The sequence below is a fragment of the Pocillopora damicornis genome, chromosome 3, assembly GCF_964200805.1.
Source record: "Pocillopora damicornis chromosome 3, jaPocDami1.2, whole genome shotgun sequence".
NCBI classification, from domain to species: Eukaryota; Metazoa; Cnidaria; class Anthozoa; order Scleractinia; family Pocilloporidae; genus Pocillopora; species Pocillopora damicornis.
This window is the reverse complement of record NC_142672.1, coordinates 3,872,493-3,897,492: the sequence shown is the minus strand read 5'-3', so window position 1 is coordinate 3,897,492 and position 25,000 is coordinate 3,872,493. Positions and strand designations below refer to the sequence as shown.

Below are 25,000 nucleotides of genomic sequence, written 5' to 3'. Positions count from 1 at the left end.
CAAATAACATAACTGCTTCATCTTCGCGGCAATATCACGCTGGTATTTTGATTTTCCGATCGACAAGAACGGTGATCAGGAATCGATCGGTTTGTTTACCTCATAAACGTGACCGCTGACCAGCCGCTAAGTGAAAACAGCATAGCGCGGGGTGGGGTGGGTGGCTGGATTGCACGGAATGAACACTATACTTAGAATGTTTGCTCTAAGTAATTTTTTCTGTTCCCAAGAATGTATGCAAAGTGATAGAGATTTGATTCATTCCGCTGACACGTTCTTTTAAGTAATGACGCGTGCAGGTTTTTTCTATCAAAAGTCGCACGTGCAACACACCGGAATTGAAAATTCGTCGCAAAATCGCACGAACCTTAGAATGAGTGTAGGCAACTTTGCCTTCTGGCGAGATTAATTGGATGGTTCAAAGGACCCCCTGAGATTTTTTTCAGGACTATAACTGAGATTTGTTAATAACTATGATAATCGTCATCATTAGCGGACGGTGCTTTTTGCCCATTGTTGTCATCATTATCGTTATCACGCCGGAAGAAGTATAAAGCCGGCATGTCGCCATACCTAGCTACACAGAAAATTGTTGACTCTTTTGCTCCCATTGGATCCTGGAAACTGTTACTATTAAGACGATCAACAAGAAAGCCTTTATAATTATTGAAACTTTTGATTAACAGAATGTAAGAAATAATCGGTGGGGAGAGTTTTTCGCGTATCTTATAATCTTAACGATAGTTTTAAATAAAACAAATAACAATTAATTCAATTTACCTTAGTTGTCTCGTGTTTAAAAGTGGTGTTTCTGGGGACCGTAGATTCTTCTCTGATTCTTCTTGTCTCAGCCAAGACTCACTATCATCAACTTTTTTCTTGTGCTTCTTACGGCATGGGACATAGAGAGCTGAGGTAAGCGATTGCAAATTTCTCAGTTAAAGTAAAGCCTAGTAGCATCCATCAGGAATTAAAAACCGACATGCACTGTTTACTTTTATTATTCTTAATCAAATAAGGGGTGTTTTAGTCTGCAAATTTAATCATATTGGTTAACGAGAATCATACAAACTGAGGAAAACTGACCGCAAATAATTGTGAACCGTACGCATGAGTAAGTATATTGCGTTGTCAGGTGGTTTGATCTTCTACAAAAACATTATTGATTATCAACCGAGCAACATTGTACATATTTCCATCTGTAATAAAAAGCACTTACACATAGATCTATTTTTTTTTTAACGTGATGTGTACTTAAGTACCCTTCATCTGATAAAGAATTTCTTCTCTTTTCGAGCAGATATGTCACGTGACAAAAATAGATAACAGAAAATGTTCCTGAAGACTATCTAATTCAACTGGAATAATAACTCCAAACAGCTTTTTAATGTCCTGAGACATGTGCAAGGGAATTACATCTCTACCTTGGATACGCTTCCTGACACCATCATGATCAGGATACTGACATGTTACCTTTGCACTTCTCCAAAACTTCCCCAAAGTGTGGCGATGCCTGTAGCAAATCCACATTTTTTTATTTATCCTCCTGAGCAAGGTGAAATACGCCAATCCTTGCCAAGATTAGCTCATTTTCACTAAAAAACCTCTTTAGACAGGTGGCAGCTTATCAAATGATGTTTTACTTCGTCATCGCATTTAGACGGTCGTACCAAACCACTTAAGCCACACGATGAACCAAAGTTTTTCCATCTTTGCTATTCAAAAAGCAGTCCTGAGACATAATGAACGTCTCGCTAATGAACGACTTCTTCCTGTACTAGTAATTGTTTCCAACGCGATACAAGTGCGGGAGATCTAAAGGAACTCACTGTAACTTTGTATATTCGATACGATTTCAATTTCCACTTCAAAAGAGAAGCCTACTGTAATTCGTGAGTGGTCAGTGGTTACGCTCGTGAGGTAAAGAAGAGGTTTGTGACTTTCTCACTCAATTGAAAGATTCGCGTCACTCTTATGAAATGGTTGAACGGAATACAGACTTCGAGCGGTCTCTTATTTTTCTTAAAGATGGTGAGGTCACGCGTATCCTGTGAGCATGGTGAAGCCGCGAGACGCGAGACTCGTATCTCGCGTCTTCGCCGCTCCACGCTCTCAGAGTTGGGCAAAGACAAGACACGTTATTTCCGGTGCGACACAAGAGGTTCAATGGTTATCTCGATTATCTAAACACATTTATTTACGTGGTAAAGATTTGTTTTTAAATCTATGAACTGATGCTAGTCCTATTTGGAACGAAATGTATTTGAAATAAAAAAGAACACTAAGTAAAACAAAAGTTGTCTGCAACACGAAGCATGCCTTCGCATTAAGACTGAGAATCCTAATGTTTATCATGATACTTTAATGCACATGTTCGAATGTTCCCCAAAATCTTCTGATAATCTGCCCGCACCCACCCCTCACCCCGCCCCTCGCCACTGAACCGTACTGTTTTCACTCAGCAGCTGGTCAGCGGTCATGTTTATGAGGTAAACAAACCGATCGATTCTCGATCACCGTTCTTGTCGATCGGAAAATCAAAATACCAGCGTTATTTATGTTATTTGATTTGTACTTCACATTCGAGTCCAAGCTTGGGTGGCACAGGTTATTTCTTGCGGTGGAATCGACGAGGGGAATTAAGAAAGTTGTAGTGGTTGAATTGTTGGAATAAATGGTCGCATGGGGATGGTAAGTTTAATGAACAATTTCAAATTTTGCCGCTTGAATTGAAAGTAGAGTTCATTTGAATTGCTTTCGTATGTATTTCTGACGGTTTTAGATTTACCTGCTTGATTTATATCGGTTACGCTTCATGTTGACAAGTCCCTCAAAATGGCGGCCAAACTTGGAGATTGCCGAAAATTAGGTAAGTTCACGGAGTTATAAAGTTCTCGTAAAGGTCGGGCCGCAAAGTTTTTTTCTGTGGCTATCTTTTCTATGGTACCTACTTGCTAGCTATGTTAGTTGGATCAGTTAAGAACGCCACACTTTTCCAAAACTTCACCATGAATTTGATCGGTTTTGGCGTGTTTGATTTAGGCGAACCGATAAGGTGTCATTCAAGTCTCCCTGTTTCCTTGATTGACACGTGATGTTTACGAAAGTCGCCTCGATAGATAAGATAGAGTTAATACACATGGCTGTGGTATTTGTTTTTTGCTGAGTTCCGTAGTTTTTTGTAAATTGTCCTCCAAAGTTGTATGAAATTAAAGTCTTGAAAAGTGTCACGACAAGCCTTCGCTCGAGTGAAATTTAATTTCCGTAAAACTCTGAAAAATAAAGAGATCCGATCAAACTGATTGTGGTTTTAGTATAGGTACATGAATGTCTTACAACACACAAGAAACAAGCGAAATCCGTGTCTCAAGCAAAATCGACCGGACCGCTCTTAAAGAGACACTCTTAATAATGACATTTTATTGTCCAAGACACATTACTCCAGTCAATCCGTACTAATTTAAATTCTTCACCGCATATTATTCTACCAATTTAGCTTTTTGTGCAAAGAGCCCAAACAGGAAGTGGGAAGTTCATTTCTAATATTAATTTTCATCTTGGCTTGAAACCAACAGTTTCTATCGTAACCATAGCAACCAGACTAATAAAAGAAAGCGCGTTTGGCTAAATAAGTCTAGTGTTGGGCACCAAAGAACGTTGGATCTTGAAAGGTAGGAGATGACTGTACTTAATGCATGATAAACTTGAGTTTGACTTTCACCCCATGATAAGATTTGATATTCAGCCTTAACTCCTATTTTTATGTAGTTGAAATAAAACGAAAATGAAATTTACCGAGTTTCCAAATGTGGGTATCACAAACACTTGGCGAGAAAATATCTCCAGCTGCTTGAAAGAAACAAGATCATTATCCTTAAATTTTATTTTCTTGAACAAAACATTTACTATGTTAAATAATAGGGAGTTTTTAATCCAAAAGGTTTTGGTTTAAAAACGTACAACTTAACGTCTAGGTATCTGCTTTTCCTAGCGTTTTTCGCCGTCAATTGGACCTAAAAGAATTAATCGAAATTTTTACAATGTTGGTCAAAGGACTAATTTCGGTGTCTAATACGTATGTTAACATGTGAAGATATTCCTAAGAGACCCACATCTCTCCATCGAGCGAAGCGGATAACATCCATTTGCGCCATTTGCATTAATTTCCACATGGAACTGACAGCTGCAAGCATTTTTTTAAAATTTATTTTCATAAAAAGGTTTTGTTCATAACGACAAGTCGATTTGGGAAGCTTAATCCATTGCTTGGAGCTAGCGATCAACTTAAAACTTGTGTCATACGCGCGTGGTATAAACAGAAAACCTGGACTGCATTGTTGACTAACTTCACTTTTGGAAAAGGTGAGTCGCAGACGGCGAATCATTTTTTTATCCTTCGATTCACTTAAGAGTACAACTTCATTTATATATCTCTCCTATTGTATTTTACTGATACAAAAAGAATTAAAGTTACAACAACTAGCAAAGACTAAGTCAAAATCCGACATTCAACATCTACCCATGATTGGAACTCTTTTTTGAAAAATTAAAGGGTATTTAACGAAAGTTTTTTTAGCGTTTCTTATTCAGAAAATTGGATTTTGGATGCAAAATGACTAAAAACTTCGGCAAATACGAATTACTTCATTTAAAATAGTTACATTCCCATCTCTCCTCTCTCAATAACATTTAAGCATGACACTATGTTATGTTCAATTTTCCTGCGTTTTACTAGGCGGAAATTTGATCTTTCTGCATCGTACGGAAGCACATTTTAACCGCTCTCAATCATATCTGAAAAACTATTTTTACAAGAGAACAGTACTGACATATGGCAAAGAATAGTTGCAATTTTTTGTTGTATATTCGTCCATAAACATAGCTTATCTATCAAAAGTTAAAATCGCGTATTGTGCAAGTCTAAGAGAAAGTTATTAGCACAAACATGTTCAATGATTAGTTTAAAGGTACTCACCTCAATAGAAGGTGGCATCTAACGACCGTTAAATTGCCGATTATTTCGATATTTCTGGTTTGGGAAATATAGAGTTTGACATTTTTTAATCTAAGTTTACTATTTCCGGGAAAAAGTCGAATTGTCCAATGTATACTGAATTTATTCATACATCACCCCATGTATGAATCTGTCGCGTGATGCTAGAAAAAAGATGGCTTGTCTCAATTGAAATTAGTTTTTTTTATGACTTATCGATCATGAAATAGAAAAGGAACTTGAGAAAAATTTGCGTATAGCTTTTATTAATGGCTTTTAACAACTCAACTTTTTTTTTTTTTTTACCGTTTTTGGGAGGGAGAGGGCTGGAGCTATTTATCTAGGGCCTTTTTATACAAAAAGTTAGGAATTTAAAATATAACAGCGGTAACAGCGACATCAACAAAAACAATTAAAAACTTTACTCAAATTTGTCTTGTCCCAAGCATTTTATGTGTTAACCTCTTTTATCTCAGCTGAAATCATGAGGAAATATCTGAGCGCGGAATTGAGACATAAAATTATCCTAAATTCCTGTTATCAGATAGGCAAAAATCCGCAAATGAAGGCAGTATTAATTTTCCTCCATTTTCCCTGGGCTGGTTAAGTTACGCGGAAATTATAATTTTTCTTTTTTTTTTTTCTTTTTTTTTTTTTTACAAGACAGCACAGCAAAAGTATAGGTTATAAGGAAAAAAGGATCTAGCATCCGTTTCCTCATAGACTCCTGTCCTTAAAAAGACCGTAAAAAATGAAATAGAGGCAATGCATAATTCAAGGCACGAATAAAATTTATTGGATGTCTTACCACCTTGATGTACTACGAGCCTGCTGCTTAATGTTCCTACATGATTTTAAAAACCTAAATGCTGTAATGTTTCCGTGATGGCTAAAAAATTCCAAGGATTCTGTTATCGATTATAAAACGACGATGTAATGCCACTTTCTGAGAGGCCTTGAGTTGTTTTCCTTCATCGGAAGCAGTATTGCTATGGTTGTCAGCGTTTAACTTCCCGAACTGATTATTTCATGAATGCTTTAGTAAAAACCATGCAAATCCTAATTTACCCTTCGTTAAGTGTAAGATGAAAAGCTCAGGATGAAGACAAGTTTCACCACAATATTCTGTATTTCTAGTCTTGTATTTCCTTGATTGTTAATTCCATGTTATACATATGCACGTACTTACTTCGTTTCAAGGCGCCAATAAAACACATTTAACGAAAGATGAGTCGTAATCGATAGAAAATAAGTCCACAGGAGCTTTACTCGAACAGTTTGGTCTCTACGTAATTGCAAAAAATAGCACGATTTAATTTATCGCCTGCCTAAATAAAGTACTCTCTACGTCGTTGAAAACGCGAATGAGACCAGTCGACAGTTAAAAGACAACTATCTGATAACAACTCGAATGGTAAACAGGGCCTTAAGAGCGACGCTGAATAAGTTCCCTGAAAAATGCAAGCCTCTTTAACTTAGGCAAAACCCCATCTCTTGAAGCTTTTTTTGAAACAATTTCACTCTTCTTTACTGGAACTTTTTCTTGAATTTATGTTCAGTTCTTCGCCTCAGATACAAAACAAATAGGTAACGACTGTTGAAAAAAGTTCGTTCATGCATAAGTTCTAAAGATTGTTTGACAGTTTTCAAATTAAACCATCCGTGCATTAAGACTAATACAATTGCATATGTAAGCAATAGAGACTTAATGACTAGAAATGTGAATCACACAATTTTTCCGACGTTTTACTAAGCTGTTTTTCAGTGGCATATCACAAAACTTAAACAATTTCAAGTGTAACTTGAATTCAAAATTCGAGCAACTTGGGCCGAAGAATAGGACAAGCTGGAAAAATATAGGAGATGATTTATTAATGAAGTCATTTGGTGTCTTATAGAAAGACATAAACAGCTTCTGGTATCTGTCTTGTCTGTCATCTTGAACAAAACATTTACTATGTTAAATAATGGAGGAAAATGTACTGTTTATTCTGGTAAAAGTGCGCCTAAAATATGTTTTAAAACTCCTACGGAGTGCGTGAAGCCGGCTAAATGTTTCATCGTGCACAAATTGTCGGGATGATTTTATCATGAGGACGGAAAACGTTGTGCTTTTTGTCTAACTTGTGGTGACAAAGCCGTAGGAAGAAAAATGAACGATTTTACAAGAATAGCAACTTTTCAAATAATTTCGAGCCATTATTACGTGTTGATTTAACGTTGCGTGAGACAAGACAGACGACAATTCAATAAACTATGAGTAATATGAAAAGGACGTAAGCAAATTTCAAGATAGTGTGTATGGCGAAAAAAAAAATAGTCATAAATTTACATACATTTATTTGAACTACAATGTTGACGACTCATTAAAAACTGTCATGTTAAAAATATTTATCAACAAATTTTTAGTATTTGGCATATCAGCGTAAATTTACATCGCATTTCGTTTAATCTGTTTGTCCTCATTGTCAACTTAAATTTGTATTGTAGCTCTGAAGCCCTTGAGGTTTGAGCAGATCGTTTGTATTGCGTTTTCTTGACGTCCGTGAATTATGGTCATCGTGGCTTTCGCGCAAGGTGGAGCTGTACAAATATTCATAGTAAATTCCGACACGAATCGTCAGTATTTGCTCAAAGACTTCCTCGAGGCCAGAGCAAGTTTTCAAACTAAAATTACGTGACAGGTTGATGAAAGTCCTTTTTAAATTAGAGAACTAACTTTCAAAACCACAAACAAGTGCAACATTTCCTAAAGCAAAAAGGAAAAAACTCAATTGAAATCCTATCTTGATAATTTAACGTTGAGGCGCTTTGAAAATACTAGACAAAATTAAAAACAGGTGGTAATTAAGTATTAACAACTGAGTTGAAAATGTAAATTAGCCACCGTAAAGAGTAAAAAAGCTGACGTTTCGAGTGTTAGCCCTTCTTCGCCACATCTTAAAGCGATGAAAAAAATCACACCTTCGTTGGATGCCACGCCCGAAGTAAAAGACAAAAGGAACAAATAAAAAACTTGCCTTTAGCAGTATTTCATTCTAAAAACATTTCTAGAATTCAGCTTTGACAGTTTTTAGAAAACTCTTGTACGAGCAAGATCTGCTTTTCCTTTTTTAAAAGTAGAACGGTCACTTCAACTTCAAGCAGTCTCAAAGTACCTAAATGAAGGAATCCTCTTCTTAGGTAGACTTGTTGGTTCCAGAAAGTCAGCACCTCATTAGAAAACAGCTGTGCGCCAGCGCCTGCTCTCTGCGAAAAATTTGGAGAAGCTGTTGACAGCTCCTTACTTTTAACAAAGATTGTTAAAATCCACTGTAAAACTGGTAGTAATGTAATGAGAGAGACTTACTTTTAAGCAGGACCTGCTTTTTTTGTAAATGATAAATAAAAAAACTCGCACCTTCTTCATTGTGAGACTTGTGAGAGAAAAAATATCACACCCTCATCTTGCCACGCGTTTGATTGACAACGAAAATAACTCAAATACATGCTCTCGCAAAAACTAGAAATCATTGCTTTGATCAGTATATCTTGTATCATCAACATAGTTACACGAATTCGGCGCCTTTGCAAAGAAGGATCCTCGTGTTAGGTAAACATGCTGGTTCTAAAAACGATGAATGCTTCGTTTGAAAACAGCTGTGCGCCAGAAACAAGGTCTTCAATCGCCTCGAGGCTCTCCACAGAAAACCGTCACTTTCGATTGCATTTAACATCAGTAGTAAGACCAAAAAGTATATTTGTACGTTGAAAAAACCGACTGGTAAAAACCAGGCGACTTGACTTACATATAGAGAGAGGTGGTTTAAATGAGTCACTGCAATACGGATAAATTTAATTATTTCTGAATTTGCGAACCTTTGGCTCAATGCGCTAAACGAGGGTCAAGTCTACCCTGGGTACACCGATGGAGATTGATTTTACTAGTTCATATTTACACTACCCACTCCCCCAGTGCAGCAAAATTGCCACTCCGATAATTTTCTCGATCAGTTACAAGCTTTTCCGCCTCCCTTCGGCCAAAGTCCCTCAGGACTACCAATTACTCAGGACTTTTGTTTGGAAAAGTTGACCCGGAACAATGGGCCATTTCTTGATACGAAGATGCACTATTATACACTGTAGGCAATGAAGACAACAACAACCCACCTCAGTGTATTTTAGATATTGTAACGGTGGTTCAGGATGGTGAGAAATTCATTCTATGCCGAAACGAGGAGCAACGCCTAAAAAACTTGGCTAACGGCTCTGAGAACAATTCCAGGGCCTTTCCGGAGTCAAATTTTCACACACGTTGTACATTTTCTCGATAGATATTTTTCAATAGATTTTTTTCAGATGTCTAGAAAACGGATTAACAAATAGCACAGATACTGCAAATAGATGATAACAAAAACTTGTATCATAAACTGACTAGGTCGCATGCTCATGAAATTTTAAAGTTTATAGCATCACCAAACGGTTTTTCTTTTTTAAACGAATGTCGAGGAAGGTCGCTGCGATAAATACGTTTTATTCTAATTTTGGTTACAGAAAGTTTATTAAAGTTTATGAGGCTAATATCAACGTCAATTTCAAGCAGTCTGCTTTTTCAAGCGGATAGATTCGAAAGTTATCAGATTTTTAGGAAAAATTTGTTTCCTCGTTTTCCCGTATAAAACGTTTAGAATTTGTATAGTATTGCACTAGTTAGTGTGTTTTGAATTAAGTGAAATTCACCTGATAGTTAAATTTGAGAAAAATCAAGATTGTTAACACGTGTCAACGAAGTGACGGATCCTTCAACGATGATTGCCAAAGGTAATATTCTACAATGATAAAAACGAACAAAAGAAGTGGGAACCGAGATAATTCAGGTAGGACTCTAATACTTTGGACCATCATAATATAGTGAAAGAAATGTGAAGTAGCTCATTTTTATTTTAGTCTAATGTCGCATTGGCGAATTGGTAAAAAATGATTACCAGACAAAGTTATGGATAGAAAATACACTGGGATCAACAAAATTTTGTGGGATCAGGGATTAAAAATTTCATCACTTTTGGGATCAGGGATTAAAAATTTGCGTAAAAATACGGGATCAGCGACGAAAAAATATACCTCGTTACGACCCTGCAGTACAAAATGCAGACTGCAGACTGGGTACAAAATGCAGTCTGCAGACTGGGTACAAAATGCAGACTGAGAATTCAGACTGTTTTTTTCGTTTGATACGTGATGGCATGTCATCTTACAACTTACCAAGCGTCACGCAATCGCTTTTTCGCGATCATCTTTTACGATTATTTGCACTATTGTGGAATATTCCTTGCTCGTTTCTCGATCACAGACGTTCTTTATATAATTTCAAGCCTTCCTAGAGTCTTCTCGCTTTGTGGGCGAGTTGGTTAGTGTATACGTAATGTCTTTACAGAATTTACCAACTTAAAGGCCCATTTCCAACCTTAATGCAACGCGCGCCACGACCTAATTTCCTTTAACACGAAATTCCCAGATCACTGAAAACCTTCTAAAATCGTCTTTCTCAAGAGCTATCCTGGACATATATTCAACTGTTTTGCGGTCAATACATTCGCCGTCCGTCAGTTTCCTTACAGTATTTTGAATTTTGTCCGCAAGAATCCGAAGAAAAGTGTCACGTTTGGATCTCTTCGTACTCTGTGAACAGAGTCGGCGAAAAGGATAACGTTCAAATTTTTTCCCTTTCTAGAGGCGCTTGAGGATTCTGAATGACGATAAAATATTTCCAGTAGAAATTAGTATTCTTCAAAGAGAAATATGGAGAAATATTAAACTGCCGGACGTTTGGTTATTCGAAGACCGTGTCCAGTAGTGTCCGGTGAAAATTTTCTTAGTGTCACGCTTGGATCTCTTCGCCCTCGGTGTACAAGGTCAGCGAAACGGATAACGTTGGCATTTTTTAACTTTCTAGAGGCGTTTGAGGATTGTAAATGAAGGTAGAATATTTTCCAACGAAAAATTGGTATATTTCAAAGAGAAAAAATGGAGTTATTCGAGGACTGTGTTCAGCCGTGTCATTGAAAAGTTTTCAGTTAAGTGTCAAGCGCTTGGATGGCTTCATACTTTGTATACAGGGTTAGCGAAAAACATCAAGTTCGCAATTTTAGGCTGCCTGGAAGCGCTTGAGGATTGAAAATATAGGTAGAACATTTTTGCATAAATATTTTTTGGATTTTGAAGAGAAATATGGAAAAATGTCGGACTGCCGGACATCTAATTATTTTAAGTTTAGCCACTTCATTGCAGGAACGTCAGCGACACTGACAGTTTGCGTTACAGTTCTTATTTGCTGCTTTGGATGGACAACAACCTCGACCACTCTTTCGAACGCAAGATCCTCTCCACGGGAGGAAACTTCAACTGATTCTTAGTCCTATTTAACAAAGACGGTAAACTTCAATTAAAAAAATTGATGAATGGATAAAAACGTAGTAGATCAACATTTTCACCTTCTTCGAAATGCTCACAAGGATTCTCGCGTTCCTTTTCAGCAACAACCGATCCATAAGCGTTTACTGCCTCGGAATCTACTAAATCAATGGATTCATCTGATTCCATACCGGATTAAAACGTATATAGCTGTTTTAAACATAATTATTTTGATAAGCTCTTCAAATTTATCGGAGAAAACACAGAAGGTATTTTGAGACGTGACAAGGTTAAAATAACTGACCAATCAGAGGCGCTATTTAAACAAAAGCGGTGGTTCACAACAAAAACAAACGACCCCGTTGCATCAAGGTTGGAAATGGGCCTTTATTAGAAGTGGATGCGGATGTAGATGTAAATGAAATGTCACCATCGAATATTTAACAAGCGCAGTATTCGAGAAACAATTGACAGCTTTGCACGTGCTCCATACGTTCCATCTTTTTAACCTCTTTGTTGACAAAAATGCGGACCGGGACCAAAACTGTTCCCTCCACTTGATGTATTTTCAACGTGACTGGTCATTTGTTTACTTTTCTGGTGGTTTTATCTCTCATCTGTTTGGTGACAACGCAAATATTAATATTTGGAAATAAGACTATATTGCTGCTAGAGCAACATCCAATGTCTGATCATGCCCACCCAGCCCACCCTCCGCCCCACAAACACACACACACACGCACACGCACGCACACACACACGCACACGCACACACACACACACACACACACACACACACACACCAACAAAAAGGACACTATCTGCTTGATGACCTCTCCCCATCCCACCTTCAGCCCACATATAAGCATATTCTCCACACTGTTCTCTGGCATTTTTCTGGCTATTGCTGCTAGAGCAACATCCAATGTCTGATCATGCCCACCCAGCCCACCCTCCGTCCCACAAACACACACACACACGCACACACACACACACACACACAAAGGACACTATCTGCTTGATGACCTCTCCCCATCCCACCTTCAGCCCACATATAAGCATATTCTCCACACTGTTCTCTGGCATTTCCAAAGGTGCTGACAAAGAGAATTTGTGAACCGATCAAAAGCTTCTTTCGTTGGTGATAATTTCCTTCATTCTCATGACCTTAATGTGTGATATTGTGGGGAGAAATTTAATGCTTGTCACTCTTAGGGTTTTAACTGACGGGCTAACGTAACAATTGACAGGAAACTCTAACAAAGGTGTGGTATTTGCTACGCGAAAGTTAATAGTTCCTAAATCTCGGAGGAAAATTGACCTTTCATAGCAACAACGAGCGAAATTTTTTTAAACATATATGCGGCAACCTGCAAACCTTGTGATAGCCCACTTTTCGATATTTCTTTTCTTTCACTTTGTGTGTCGTTTGTCTTCTGTCGCGTGTGCTTAACTTACTTCAAGAGAAACAAGAAAATAAGTAGTTTGAGAGTGCATGTGGCTACCAGTTGCATATTGATGCCAGAAGGAAGTCTTAAAGATTTGTCTCAAATGCCAAACAGAAAACCTGCCACATCCCACATATTTATGAAGAGTATCTTGCTCCACAAGAGAAAGATAATTCAATAAAAAAGAGACTAATTGACTCTCAACCACTAATTTAATAGTATCAAATAATTATATTAACAATAATAATAATACTAATAATAATAAGAATTATAATGATAATTATAATAGCGACAGTGATGATAATTTATAGGGGCTAGCTCTATCAGTCTATCCTTTAGGATCCCATAATGATTAAAGTATGCTTCCTCTAGGTCTGCCTATTAAGTATAAATTATATTCTTTTCATTCCTTGCAATTCCATTTTTGTGAGACTTTAAATGATGAACACAATTACGCGTGACTTCGGTTACACTTTCTTTTCAAAGAAAAAATGTTTCCTGTACGTTTACATGATGCGTCGATGACACCTTTTAGATATTTCTGCAAGGAAAAGCAGTATTTTTTTTTCACACGTCATCCTGAAATGATTGTAAATGTTTATCGTCTTATGTAGTACTCCAAAACAAAAAATAAGTAGCACCGAGAAACATCGGGTCAAACTTGGGTAAAGGTCGGAATTCTATTGTCACTATTGTTATTTACTCACTCACTCACTCAATTCGACGACAACTGTGGCTTCGCCTCCTATAGGAGACAGTAGCCACAAAAAACGAAAAAAAAAAGCATTGACATTGAAAACAACAACAATACAATTATTAAACGTTATCATTTTTCATCCCATAGTAAAGTTAGTAAACAGGGCCTCGCTATGCGCTATAATGCCTAAATGAGCTTCAATTGTTACGGTTGACCTAGAGAGTTGAGTCAAGGAACTGATTTCTGGCACAAATTAGGTAAAAAATACCAAAGGACATTAAGAGATTAAGAGATTTCTTCCCTAAAGTTAAGTCATAGCAATGAACTTTCTCTTTGCAGTGTCACATCGAGGTAAAGTGAAAGTAGGATGCAATTTGTGTTCATCATTCATTTGATCAGTTTGATGCTGATATCTGTTATGGTTCATCGTGTCTTGAGCGAGGGATGTAACAACGCCAATTGGGGGGCAAGCTTGGATAAGCCCTCGAGATGGTCGGTGTGTCCAAGAAATAACACCTACTTAAGGGGATTCTGGAGGAGTTCAAACGTAAATGGAGATGAAAGAATTGGACACCTTGAAGAAGGAAGATGCTGTGATGCTGCGGAGCTGCGTTACGCCGGTCAGCCTTCAAGATGTGAGAATGCAAACTGGTCACGCACGTTGAGTGGGTGAGCCAAACTCTTCTTGAATGTCGCACCCTTTTTATGTCATACCTTTACATGATAACTTTGATCAATGCCATTGACTACTTTAATACCTTACGCTAAGAATTTGAGCTTTAGTGGAAAATTGATGAATGAACAACCTGCCTTCATCTTTCCACTGACTCCGTGCATTAGTCTTCATTTCTAACAGGGCTTTCAGGATTCTCTCTTTGGGAAATTTGTGCCTCTCAAAAAATTTCAACGATGGTGGCGTAAAACTACTATACGGACGTTGTGTCTAGTTTCAACTTTAAAGATTGATTACATGTTGAAAACAACCAATTGTTCACCTGGAACAAACTTTGAGCAACTGATACTCTGACAACTCAGAGACAAATATCATAAAATAAGATTTTGATACACATTGCTTAAAAAGAAAAAGGAGAACCCAGTAAAGATAAAAACTTGCCCAAAACGCCAATTTCTAATAGCCAAATGGGGACAAAAACTAATGTTTCTTCGCGAATTTCGCCAAAAGTAATAAACCCAAAAAATTAAAAACCCAAAAATTTCAGACACAGTTTATTTTTGTTTTCTTTCTCTTTTTCAGATTTAATGTCTGGGCTTTGTGTCCAAAAGGCTTTTACATGAATGGCATCAGAACAGGATCTCATCCCCCCTCGAAATCATTTTTGGACAACATCGTAGAGGCAAGATGTTGCCATCCAATGGATCATCCCAGCAGTTATGCAGACTGTTACGATGAAGATGTCGCTATTTCATTCAACAACAAAGGTTGGAGTGAATGCCAGAAGAATGGTTATTACATGACCGGTTTCTACAAAAGTAACTGCAGTAAACTTAAATGTATTGACAAGTTCAGATGCTGTAAACATCTATTATATGGTAAGTTTTGAGCTCGGTGAAGAATTAAGAAAGATGTTTTTTCGTCTTGTCACGAGCGTGGGATGAAGAAAAATTCTGAGACAAGACGAAAAAGCATCTTTCTTAATCTATTGAGAAGTTCAGATGCTAAAAACGGTAATTACATGACGAGCTTTGCTCAAGAAAAGAATTCGCAGCAGGCATCGTAAACTGATGCCGAGGGTTGGGGAAGAAGGTGTTGGGTGGATGTCATCACATAAATTACACCGCAATGTAATTACATAGACTTGGCGCCCACGAATCCGCGAGAGATACGCGATTGCGTGCGAGTTAACGTGGGGTCATTTATTAACAATGAAAATAAAAATCATGAAATATTAGAAAATTTGCTATGCGTAATGCTCATTAAAAAACTGCGTTCTTTCTGATCCCGCCTGTTTTCTTATTATTATGACGTTTCTAATCACGTAGTCTTTTTAAGATCCTCCCTTTTCACGGAAGAGGTGATACCTGCCGGGCGCCGTATTTATAAAAGTCTCTGTTTCAATTATTTATGTATTCTTTCGCTTGGTTTGCCACAAAACAGCAACAAAAGATATCGTTACTTTCACGTGTCGTTACGACCTGGGCAACAACCATATCAAATTTCCAGTATCACGCCACTTAGTGCATCGATCAATGTGTACGCTTTCCGATCAAAGTTATTGTTTTCGTACAAGACCCGTGGCGATCTCACGACTTAGCCACCTATCCTGGTTAAATTCTTACTAATATTATAATATTAAACTTCGGCGGGATTTTCAAAATTGAAAAGCATCATGTTTTCGATTTCGAAACCATTCAAAGTGAAGTCATGGAGGCAGTCGGATTGTCGACGTGCGCCTTGCTCCCGGTTGACTTTACCGCTCAGAGTCTTTGCAGGGTTACAAGTGCCACACTTGACCCTTCCAAGCACTGGTATCTACTTTTGAAAGAGGTATGTGGCGTCCCTCTGCGTAAATTTTTCATACGCGATGTATTTAGGATATTTCCCAATGAAATCCAAAGTGTGGCTGCGCGGGAACTTCAGCCCGCCAAATCATCGTTTGGAGTTGTGGAGATGGACAGGATTCCCGACGCCGTCCACGTTGTGTCCACGTTCGGTCTGGTTGCTGGTCTTCTTCGCAATAAAAAAATTCCCGACGAACTTATTAATTCTGCGGGATTTATGGCAATCGTAAATCTGGTCAACTCCGCCACACTAGACTTTGAGTCCGAGGGCGCGAAAAATTTATCTTTTGTCGCCAAAACCAGTCAAGACTCCGAGGAGCTCGTTTCCTTGCTTGCCGAAAGATCAGTCAGAATAAATTCCCTTGAAATGGAAGTGAAGGAACTCCAAGCACGGATTTCCCATCTCGAATCGAGCTCGGTGGCAAGTTTAGACGATTCTTCCCTCCTTAATTCCCCATGTTGCTCATCTACTCCGTCAAGTTCGTCTAGTTCCTCGTGTAGTTCAATCGATGACACAAAGAACCGACCTGATTTAGGAACAATAAACAAGAAAAGACAAGTTCTTAAAAGGTGCAGGAAGATAACAGCTGTCCTTGATGACGTTTCTGAGAGGTACAATGAGTCCATCGCTGCCGTCCTCGGAAACAGCTTCTTGTACGGAACGGATGGGGAAAGGGAAAAAGTACAAGGCATCATCTCGGAAGTCATTGATCTAATTATTACAAAATCAAAGGGTTCGAGGAATGGTTTGACCGAGCTTCTTTCGCCACAAACACTCGCAAATGTTTTCCAAAGCATGCGTGTACCAGACTGGGTGTTGTTGTTTCTTAAGCTCCAAACAAGACTCCCAGATTCTGCATGGCAAACTCTGCTGAACTTGACTCGACTAGGAAAGAGTGGGGTGAGTTACTAACCGTAGAGGTTTTTGCATTCATTAAATTTAAGTATTTTGTTATTTATTTTATTTTCATTGCTTTGTTTCTATAGCGATGAGCTATCGGTCATGTGATTCTTTTTCTTACCAGCAATGTAAACCCCATGTAAGGTTGTATTTGACAAAATTCATAAGAGTTTTATTTCAAATTTCATGAGGATGATTTTGTGTATCGTGGTGAGACGTACAGCATATTGATTTTTTATGAGTAAAATTACATCTTACACCTCAGGTAAGGTATCCAGTTTTCAAAGGATTCCTCCTGAGAGGGGAATTACATTTGTTCATTCAGTTTTATGGCTTGAAAATCAGAACACGATATATAAAGCAGTTATTGAGACTTCTTTTAGTGGGTTATTTTTGAATGTATTTCTGAACATAACTGATGTCAACCTTTTTTAACATTTATAAAGTGACAGTTGATCTAAACCTGTTTCTGGATAATTTTTTTCTACAGAGAGCTGGAGACACGCCTGTACTGCTCACCAAAAATGAGATAAAGGCACTGAAGAAACTAGTCTTCTCTGCAGTGCAGAAAACATTCAAAATTGCCAGGGTCAAGGATGCAGATTTTGATGCTTGGAATGTGCATCTAAATTCTGTTCTTGTCTGGGCAATTAGGGAGCAGCACCTCCATTCATGCAACTCAGAAGACAAAGAGTTTAACATTAAACTTGATGGATGTCCACTAGGAGGTGTGTTCTTATTTGAGTAAATTTTTTGAGAGTTGTTAGTCTTGAGTATGAAAGTGTAATCCTGGCCAGATTAAGCAAAGGTGTCTTTGTATTGGTTTATTTCAGGTAAAGACCAAGTAGCTGTAGGCCTGGCACCCATTGATTTTAAAAACAAAAGCTCTGAGAGCGCACTGTCTATTTACCCCCTTGCAATTGGGAACTGTAAAGAGAAAAGGTAAGTGGTGATTTAAGTAAGTCGATCAGGTCAAATAATCAGTGAACAAAAATTATAACAACTAATTTTACAATGACCATTTCTAATCATTTACAAAAATAAAAAAATACGGTTATAAAATGTGTATTGGATCACATGCTGGTGCATGCAGACAATAGTGCATGTTACTGGTTTTGAAGAGAAGACTTTGAATAATTTTAAAGGCTCTTACATTATTGCCATCATTTTTGCTGTAAATACTAGAATACTCAGAGAAGTGGGATTGCATTAATGAAGGTGCTTTTGCAAGTGTTCTCTTTTAATTTTTTCTCTCCTTTTTTTATTAGGTCAAATTTAAAGCAGTTACTTGAGAACCTCAATAATCAGAAAGATGTCATCAAAAAACATGGAATATGGGTTGATGGTAAAAAGTACAACATTTCTTTCACAGGTAATTTTTAATAAGAGAGATAGAAAGTTAAGAGGAAAAGTATACTGCAAAATGACAAAGTTTGGAATTAAGTAGGCAAAGCAGCCAAATTTTCTGTTTAATTGAACATTCAGAGTTACTCATTGAAAAAAGGAAAAGAAAACATTCCACACAGAGCCTATTATTTCTTCACTGCACAATAACATTGAGTCATTGTTTAATTAAATTAAGTTAAATCATGTGGAGAAGTGAGTAATTCCTGAGACACAATTTTTTTATTATGTGTTAAGTCTCATGTGTTATGAACATCAAAGTATTTTCTGTAATTTTTTCCTTACATTTCCTTTTTCTGCAGTGACTCTTGATTACAAGGCCTTGCTGCTTCTTCTCAACAAAAAAAATGATGAAGATTTCCTTCTTGGTGGGAAAGGATATGGCGTGGAATTTTGTGTATTTTGTGATGCAATCAGGGTAATTATTTCTCTTGATATTTTCCTTGCTTTTAATTATTTCATCGATTTATGATCAGATCAGTTTTCTGAAAGTAGAATGGCATCAAGTCAAATTGGAGGTAGTACATGACTGTAGTGAAAAACAGCCATGATGACTTTATTTTGTAGAATTGAATGTTTATATCTGTTGTTAAAGTGCATGAAATTAACTAAGAAATGAATTTTAATTAAATACTTATTTTCATTGAGGCCTGTACATGCCATGGAGTTGATGCAGATGAAACCTGTCTAGATTGTTTAAGGTCAAAAGCAAACATTGGAAGGTGAGATACCTGATAAAATTTATTGGTATCATAAAGACAAGTTTCATGTGTGGCAAATCTAACCCAACCAACTCTCTTTACTTTCTCTCTATACAGGTGTTCAGGCCTTCGAGATGACCTTAATTTCCTATTGGAGGAAGAATTAAGCAGCATTAATCTTTGTTCTCTGCATTGTGAGATGAGAAATTGTGAGCAGCTTTTGGGTTCATTGGGGTTGTTTGCCTATCGCATTGGAAGCCTTGATAAATTAAATGAGGTTTTGTCCAATTATGGTCCTGAAAATTGCCGTGGGTTTCCACGAGTAACTATCAAGGAACGAAAAGGCCAGCAAACAGAAATAATGAGACAAAACATTCAAGTGGCATCTTTTTCAGGTATGCCATTTGTTTGTATTTGATATAATTTATTGTGCCATATTTGTTTATCATTCACCTTAGGCCAGTTATTATTTTTTTATTAGCATTCCCAATGCTATTTATTAGGAATTAGCTAATTCAGTACATATGAAACATACATAAGAGCTGTATTAATTCTCAGTAACGGCATGAAACTCATTTGAACAACCAGTTTGTTTTAGAGACAAGGTATATTCTTTTCTGGTAATTTCCATTTACCTGACAAATACCATGTAGTTTTGTGACTCTTTATGCTAACCACACTGCTAGTGTGTGTCATAACATTTACATTCCTCCAAACTCACAGATGAATATTCTACAAATGATTATTCTTCAGGGTCTACTGAAAGAACAGTTCTACAGAATTTTGAAGACATAGTAGAAAGATCACTGCCCCTAGAGAAAGTGACCCAGTATTATATGGAAAGTCCTGGAGCTGCAAGAAATGTTAGTCTTAGCTATGTTGCTTTCTTTGAAGAGCGCATAATGGTATGCATTTCACCTTTTGAACCCCAGCCTCATTATTTATCGTATATTGGAATATATGATTGTTTGATTGAATCCAGGGAGAATCTGGCAAAATTAAATATACCTTGAAAATAAGATAAAGCTTAGTTTCAAAAACCTTGTAATAAAGAATTGCTAGCAATGATAATCTTTAAATTTTTGCTAATTGAGAAATGCAACACTTTGATTTACAGTTTGTGAGTGACCTGTTTGACAGGGGAACTTACATATGTGATTATGGCTCTAAAAAGGAAACAGTTTACCTTGATGAGACAAAAGGTAAAGGCTGCTGAGGTCAATATGCCTAATAACTTAATTTTGGTACATCACATTTACTGTAGATAGCTATTAATGATTACACTGTCACACAGTGAACTACAATTTTTCTCCAATTTTTTCTCTAAAATTGGGCTGTGACATATGGAGGTCCTGTGAATCTAAGTATACAATTTCCATCCACTTAAGTGAACTGTTTTGTCTTTATTGTTTCTTCTTAGTTGTTTGTCCTGCATTGGTGTTTGTAGTGGTGTTCACATGAAATAATTTTTCAAATTAAGTAAATCTTGTGTCCATTCTCCAACAGAGCTTAAAGCCTTTTTGCTTAAACTTGAAGAGTGGTGGAAAAAAAAACAAAATGAGGTGGAAACAGCATTCCTTAAGCTAGAGAAAATGTCAAATGCTGAAGAGCCAGGCAAGAAAAAACAAAAAAGAGGGAGAAAAATTCAGCCAGGGTTTCAACTGTCCTCTAGTTCTCTTGCCAAATATGCAGCTGAACTTCAAATTGAGATGTTTTCAAAGGTAAGTTGAGAAAATTGTCTATGTTTAAAATCCCACATCAGTAAATGTTTTTTAAAGGTTTGCCTGATGCAGTAAGTCACTTTGCAGGTAATTTATATCAATTAATCAGGGCTGAATTGAAGACTGATGATTGCCTTAAACCATTTATACTAGGTTTGCTGTGATTGGAGAGAAATTGCTCTCACAATGCGTGAGAGAGTCTTTGAAGACCATGAAGAACAACAGATTGACATTATGATGTGAAGGTGATTTTTTTTTTCTTGCATTAAGACTCACTGCCTTTTCAATGTTTCAAATATGGATTTAAAAACTTAAATTGTCTGAAATGAGGATACCCAGAAATAATTTAAATTTGCTTTTATACATTAGCTTTACTATTATATGCTCTAGGTTTTGGTTTAAAACTGCCATCGCCAGCAAGTTGATAATTATTTATTACACACTCAGGAAAACTGCTGGCCCCCAATTAATATACTTAATCTCTCTTTGGTTAGACTTACATATGCCACTCTTATCTTGGTCTTTTCATTTAAGTGCAAGGAGTGGGGATTTTTGCTGAAGAAGCTGTTTGGTTCCCATCTCAGCACTGGTGATTATGGACACCTAGTTGTCGATCACAGTGCTATGCTTCTTCGGCACTTCCGCTCTTTCTATAAGTACTCAGGGCAAGGATTTGAGTCCTCCCACAAGCTACACCGCCAATTGTATTCTAAGGCAACAAACCATGATGCATCTGGGCCCAGCCAGTCTTGTGAGTTAATAAACATTTATTTTGATGCTCATACAATTATGAAAAAATGCACATATTAATGAACATCTGATTTGGATGGCTGTAGAACCTATCAAAATTTCACTTTTTCTTTCCAGTGAATCAAATCCTTACCCACTGGTATGCAACTATGCTGCTATCCTTGCGGTACTCATTCTATGAAGCACGAAATTGTATTAGTGTAGGTGGGTATAGTTTTTAATTTATATGTCAATAAATATAACTTCACAATTATTTAATTCTGTTTCAGTGAGATTTTTAGTTTACCCTTTTTGAACTTTTAAAATATGGTGACACATAAAATTAGCCCTTACGTTATAATTCCTTTTTTCCCACAGGAAAAAGAACATTTTCCTACCGTGGATGTGGCTGGAAAAGTATGAGTCATGATTTAAAATCATGGACTGAAGAAAAGAAATCCTGGGTGTTTGTTCTTAGTGATCTTTTTGAGCAAATGTTTGGAACTGACTTTTTAACCTACTGTTTTGACAAAGATCATGGAACTAAAGTTGATGATTCCAAAAAATGTGAAATTTTTGAATATTGTCATGAGTACTGGGAGAAGCATTTCTCTGGAGAAAGTCCAGAGCCACAAGACAATACCAAGCATCTTTGTCATCCCAGAATCCATCTTAATTCACATGCCAATATTCATCCACAACAGCCGGCACCTAAACGAATTAAATTTGATACTCTTGATTCCACTTCATCTAGCATCTACCAGCCATCCACGTCAGAGCCTAACTTTGCTGAAATGCTTGGAGCCCGAGATGACTCCACACACATAAAGAGCAGCCAAACATCCTTAAAGCTTGTTAGTGACACTTCTGTTGTTATTGGAGATGATGATGTTCCTAAAATGCCACAGCAATGTGCACTTAGAGCTGCAATGGCTAAGGCCACAACAAGAGCTGAAGTAGCTGCCCTTTACAGCCTTATTCCTCCACTACCATCAAGATCTCCCTCTGCATTAAACCCATTTTATGAGAAGCTGGCCTTTTCAGATCCCTTCTCTGTAGCAGAGCGTCCTTGTGAAGGTGACATCCAGAGGGCTCACCAAATTTTGTACAATGAACGAAAAGCTGGTAAGAATCCTTGTGGCATCAAGATTGAAGGTATTGGGCAGTTCTCTGAAAATGCCTTATCTATCTTACGGCGTTTCTGTGAAATAGTAGACACCCACCACAAAGTATCTGCAGAGGCTAAATGGCTCTTCCAGATGAAATGCAGCCCTAAAGATCTTGTACAGTTGCAAAATGCCCTTTGGAATGTTTCAGCTAGTCAACCAATACTGGAGCATGGTACAAAGAACCTTGATTCCACCTCATTTTCAGATCTTGTTGAGGAGCGTTACATTGACAGTTTTGTCATAGATATTTGCATTAGCAAGTTTCTAGACAAAGCAAGAGAAGTTGGAAAGGGTTTCACTGTCTTCTTTCCAAGTGAGTTCTATGACTGGATGAGGTCAAATGACAAAGAATTCCAAAAGCGGAAGTTGAGAGAAAATGTAGAGCAGCTGAAACAAGTCAATGACCTCCAGCAAATATTGGTGCCAGTCTACCTGCCCAACCACTGGGGATTGATGTTTGTGGATCTAGTCAATAGGGAAATGTATTTTGATGATGGACTTAAGTCCACCGCTCCTCCCATAGCCCTTTCCTCAGTCAAAAGATCATTAGAATTGCTCTTAGAAATATACCCCTGTCATGCAGCTCTTCAAGCAAAGTTTTGGCACAATTGTCACAGATTTCAGCGTTTTGGCATGCCATGTCAGACACCAGTTGATTCTAGAATGATTGGTGTTGGAAGTTGTGGTATTGGGGTGATAATGGCAGCGAAAGATATAATACTTGATGGTCCCTTGTCCATTAACAACTTTCAATGGCAATACTGTGAGATGGATGTGCACAGGAAAGACTTAATGCTTCAGATTCTGAAGTGGAGAGACCAAGCTGGAAGTCGTGGCCATTAAAGATTTAGTGCACACCCTATTCTACACCTTAAAGCCAGTTCTGTTTCTCTTGAGTTATCAGTCCATCCATGGCCTGCTGTTATCTTATGGCAGAACTGTTATAAAAAATTTGAAAATTAATTTTTGGTTTGTTTTCTTTTTGCTTTTGTTTTTGTTTTTGTTCTTGTTTTTATAAACCATGACTGTTTTATACCAACCAGCTCTGTTTCTCTTGGGTAGTCAGGCTATCATTGTCTGCTGTTATCTGATGGCAGAGCTATTTTTACTAATATGTTATTGTTATTTATTTTTGCTCTTGTTTGTTTTGTTTTCTTTTTTGTCAATGTAAACTTTGACTGATATTTACTAACCAGTTCTGTTTCTCTTGGGTAGTCAGTCCATTGTGGACTGTTGTTATCTGATGGCAGAACTATCCTTTTTTATCATTTTTATTAACCATTTTTTTGGTATAAATCATATTATTGTAATGTATCAACCACTTCTGTCTCTCTTGGGTAGTCAGTTCATTGTGGACTGTTGTTATCTGAAGGCAGTGGTACAGACCCCTTTTTTCCACCTCAATGTCCGTACCTTGTCGTGGTGAGGTGGCTTGAGTGCCTCAATGACCAGCTGCAATACAATTCCTATAAGGAATTCAGCTCCAATTAATGGGGTGTATTTTCTGCAAGGTAGAGGCCAGACTAACACGGACTTTTTCGTTGTAGTTATTGTTGTAATTATTGTAATTATCATTATTATTAATTTTGTTATTATTGTCATTATCATTATCCTTACAATTGGGATCATCATTTTCAAAATGAAATAGGCTGCTCAATGAGGATGGCATGCTGAGGCAAGTAAATTTTCATTTAATTTCCCCACCCCCCTTCCCCCAAGCAGAACTGCTAGTGTTTCTGTTGGCTTTTCTCTTTAATAGATTGTTAAAATGCAAAAGATTTTCTAAGGCACATTGTTCAGAGGGCTTTCTCTTAAACAGTCAGTCCATTATGGAGTGTTGTTTTCTGATTCAAAACCACCTGACTGGTTCTGTCTCTCTTGGGTAATTAGTCCATGGACTGTTGTTATCTGATGGCAGAACTAACATGTGTACCTGTTTCTCTTGGGTAGTCAGTCCATTATGGGCTGTTGTTATCTGATGGCAGAACCACTAACTTGTTCTGTTTCTCTTGGGTAGTCAGTCTATGGACCGTTGTTATCTGATGGCAGAACCGGTCCCAATTTTTTTCCTGCTCTTGGGCTGTCAGTCCTATATGGAAAGTTATTTTTATCTGAAAGCAGTTTCCCTCTTTTTTTGTTTTTAAAAATGTGTTGCTTAGGCTGCCTGTCACCCATCAACTGTTGTTAATCATTGGCACAGTGGTCGATCAATGCTATTATTGTCCTCATTATGATTACTAATTCAGCTGCTATTCTAATCTGTTTGACACAGGGCCCACTACAGACAGCACTAGCTTAATGAAGTCCCAAAACCTTTCACAGTGAGC

General features: G+C 37.4%; 1 protein-coding gene and 1 pseudogene across 4 annotated transcripts in view; both read left to right on the top strand.

Annotated features, from left to right (window-relative positions):
• LOC113683680 (uncharacterized) overlaps positions 1 to 15,443 on the top strand; it is a 27,012-nt gene extending 11,569 nt beyond the window's left edge. The window contains exons 1-3 of one of the 3 annotated variants that reach the window (XM_089202084.1): positions 4,215 to 4,362; positions 13,868 to 14,197; positions 14,784 to 15,443. In XM_089202084.1, coding sequence (XP_089058210.1) covers positions 13,896 to 14,197; positions 14,784 to 15,090 — 609 coding nt within the window. In that variant the 5' untranslated portion in view covers positions 4,215 to 4,362; positions 13,868 to 13,895 and the 3' untranslated portion in view covers positions 15,091 to 15,443. Of the gene's footprint in view, positions 1 to 4,214; positions 4,363 to 12,392; positions 14,198 to 14,783 lie in introns of those variants that run through there. The other 2 variants (XM_089202083.1, XM_089202085.1) reach the window with 2 other exon arrangements.
• An 86-nt stretch (positions 15,444 to 15,529) lies between these two features.
• LOC149047875 (uncharacterized) lies at positions 15,530 to 23,636 on the top strand (annotated as a pseudogene). The gene is made up of 14 exons (XR_016185333.1): positions 15,530 to 16,949; positions 17,440 to 17,677; positions 17,783 to 17,891; positions 18,218 to 18,321; positions 18,656 to 18,771; positions 19,002 to 19,075; positions 19,172 to 19,449; positions 19,808 to 19,959; positions 20,172 to 20,256; positions 20,561 to 20,775; positions 20,929 to 21,020; positions 21,310 to 21,526; positions 21,643 to 21,729; positions 21,883 to 23,636. The product of XR_016185333.1 is annotated as an uncharacterized LOC149047875 (transcript).
• Positions 23,637 to 25,000: the final 1,364 nt, after the last annotated feature.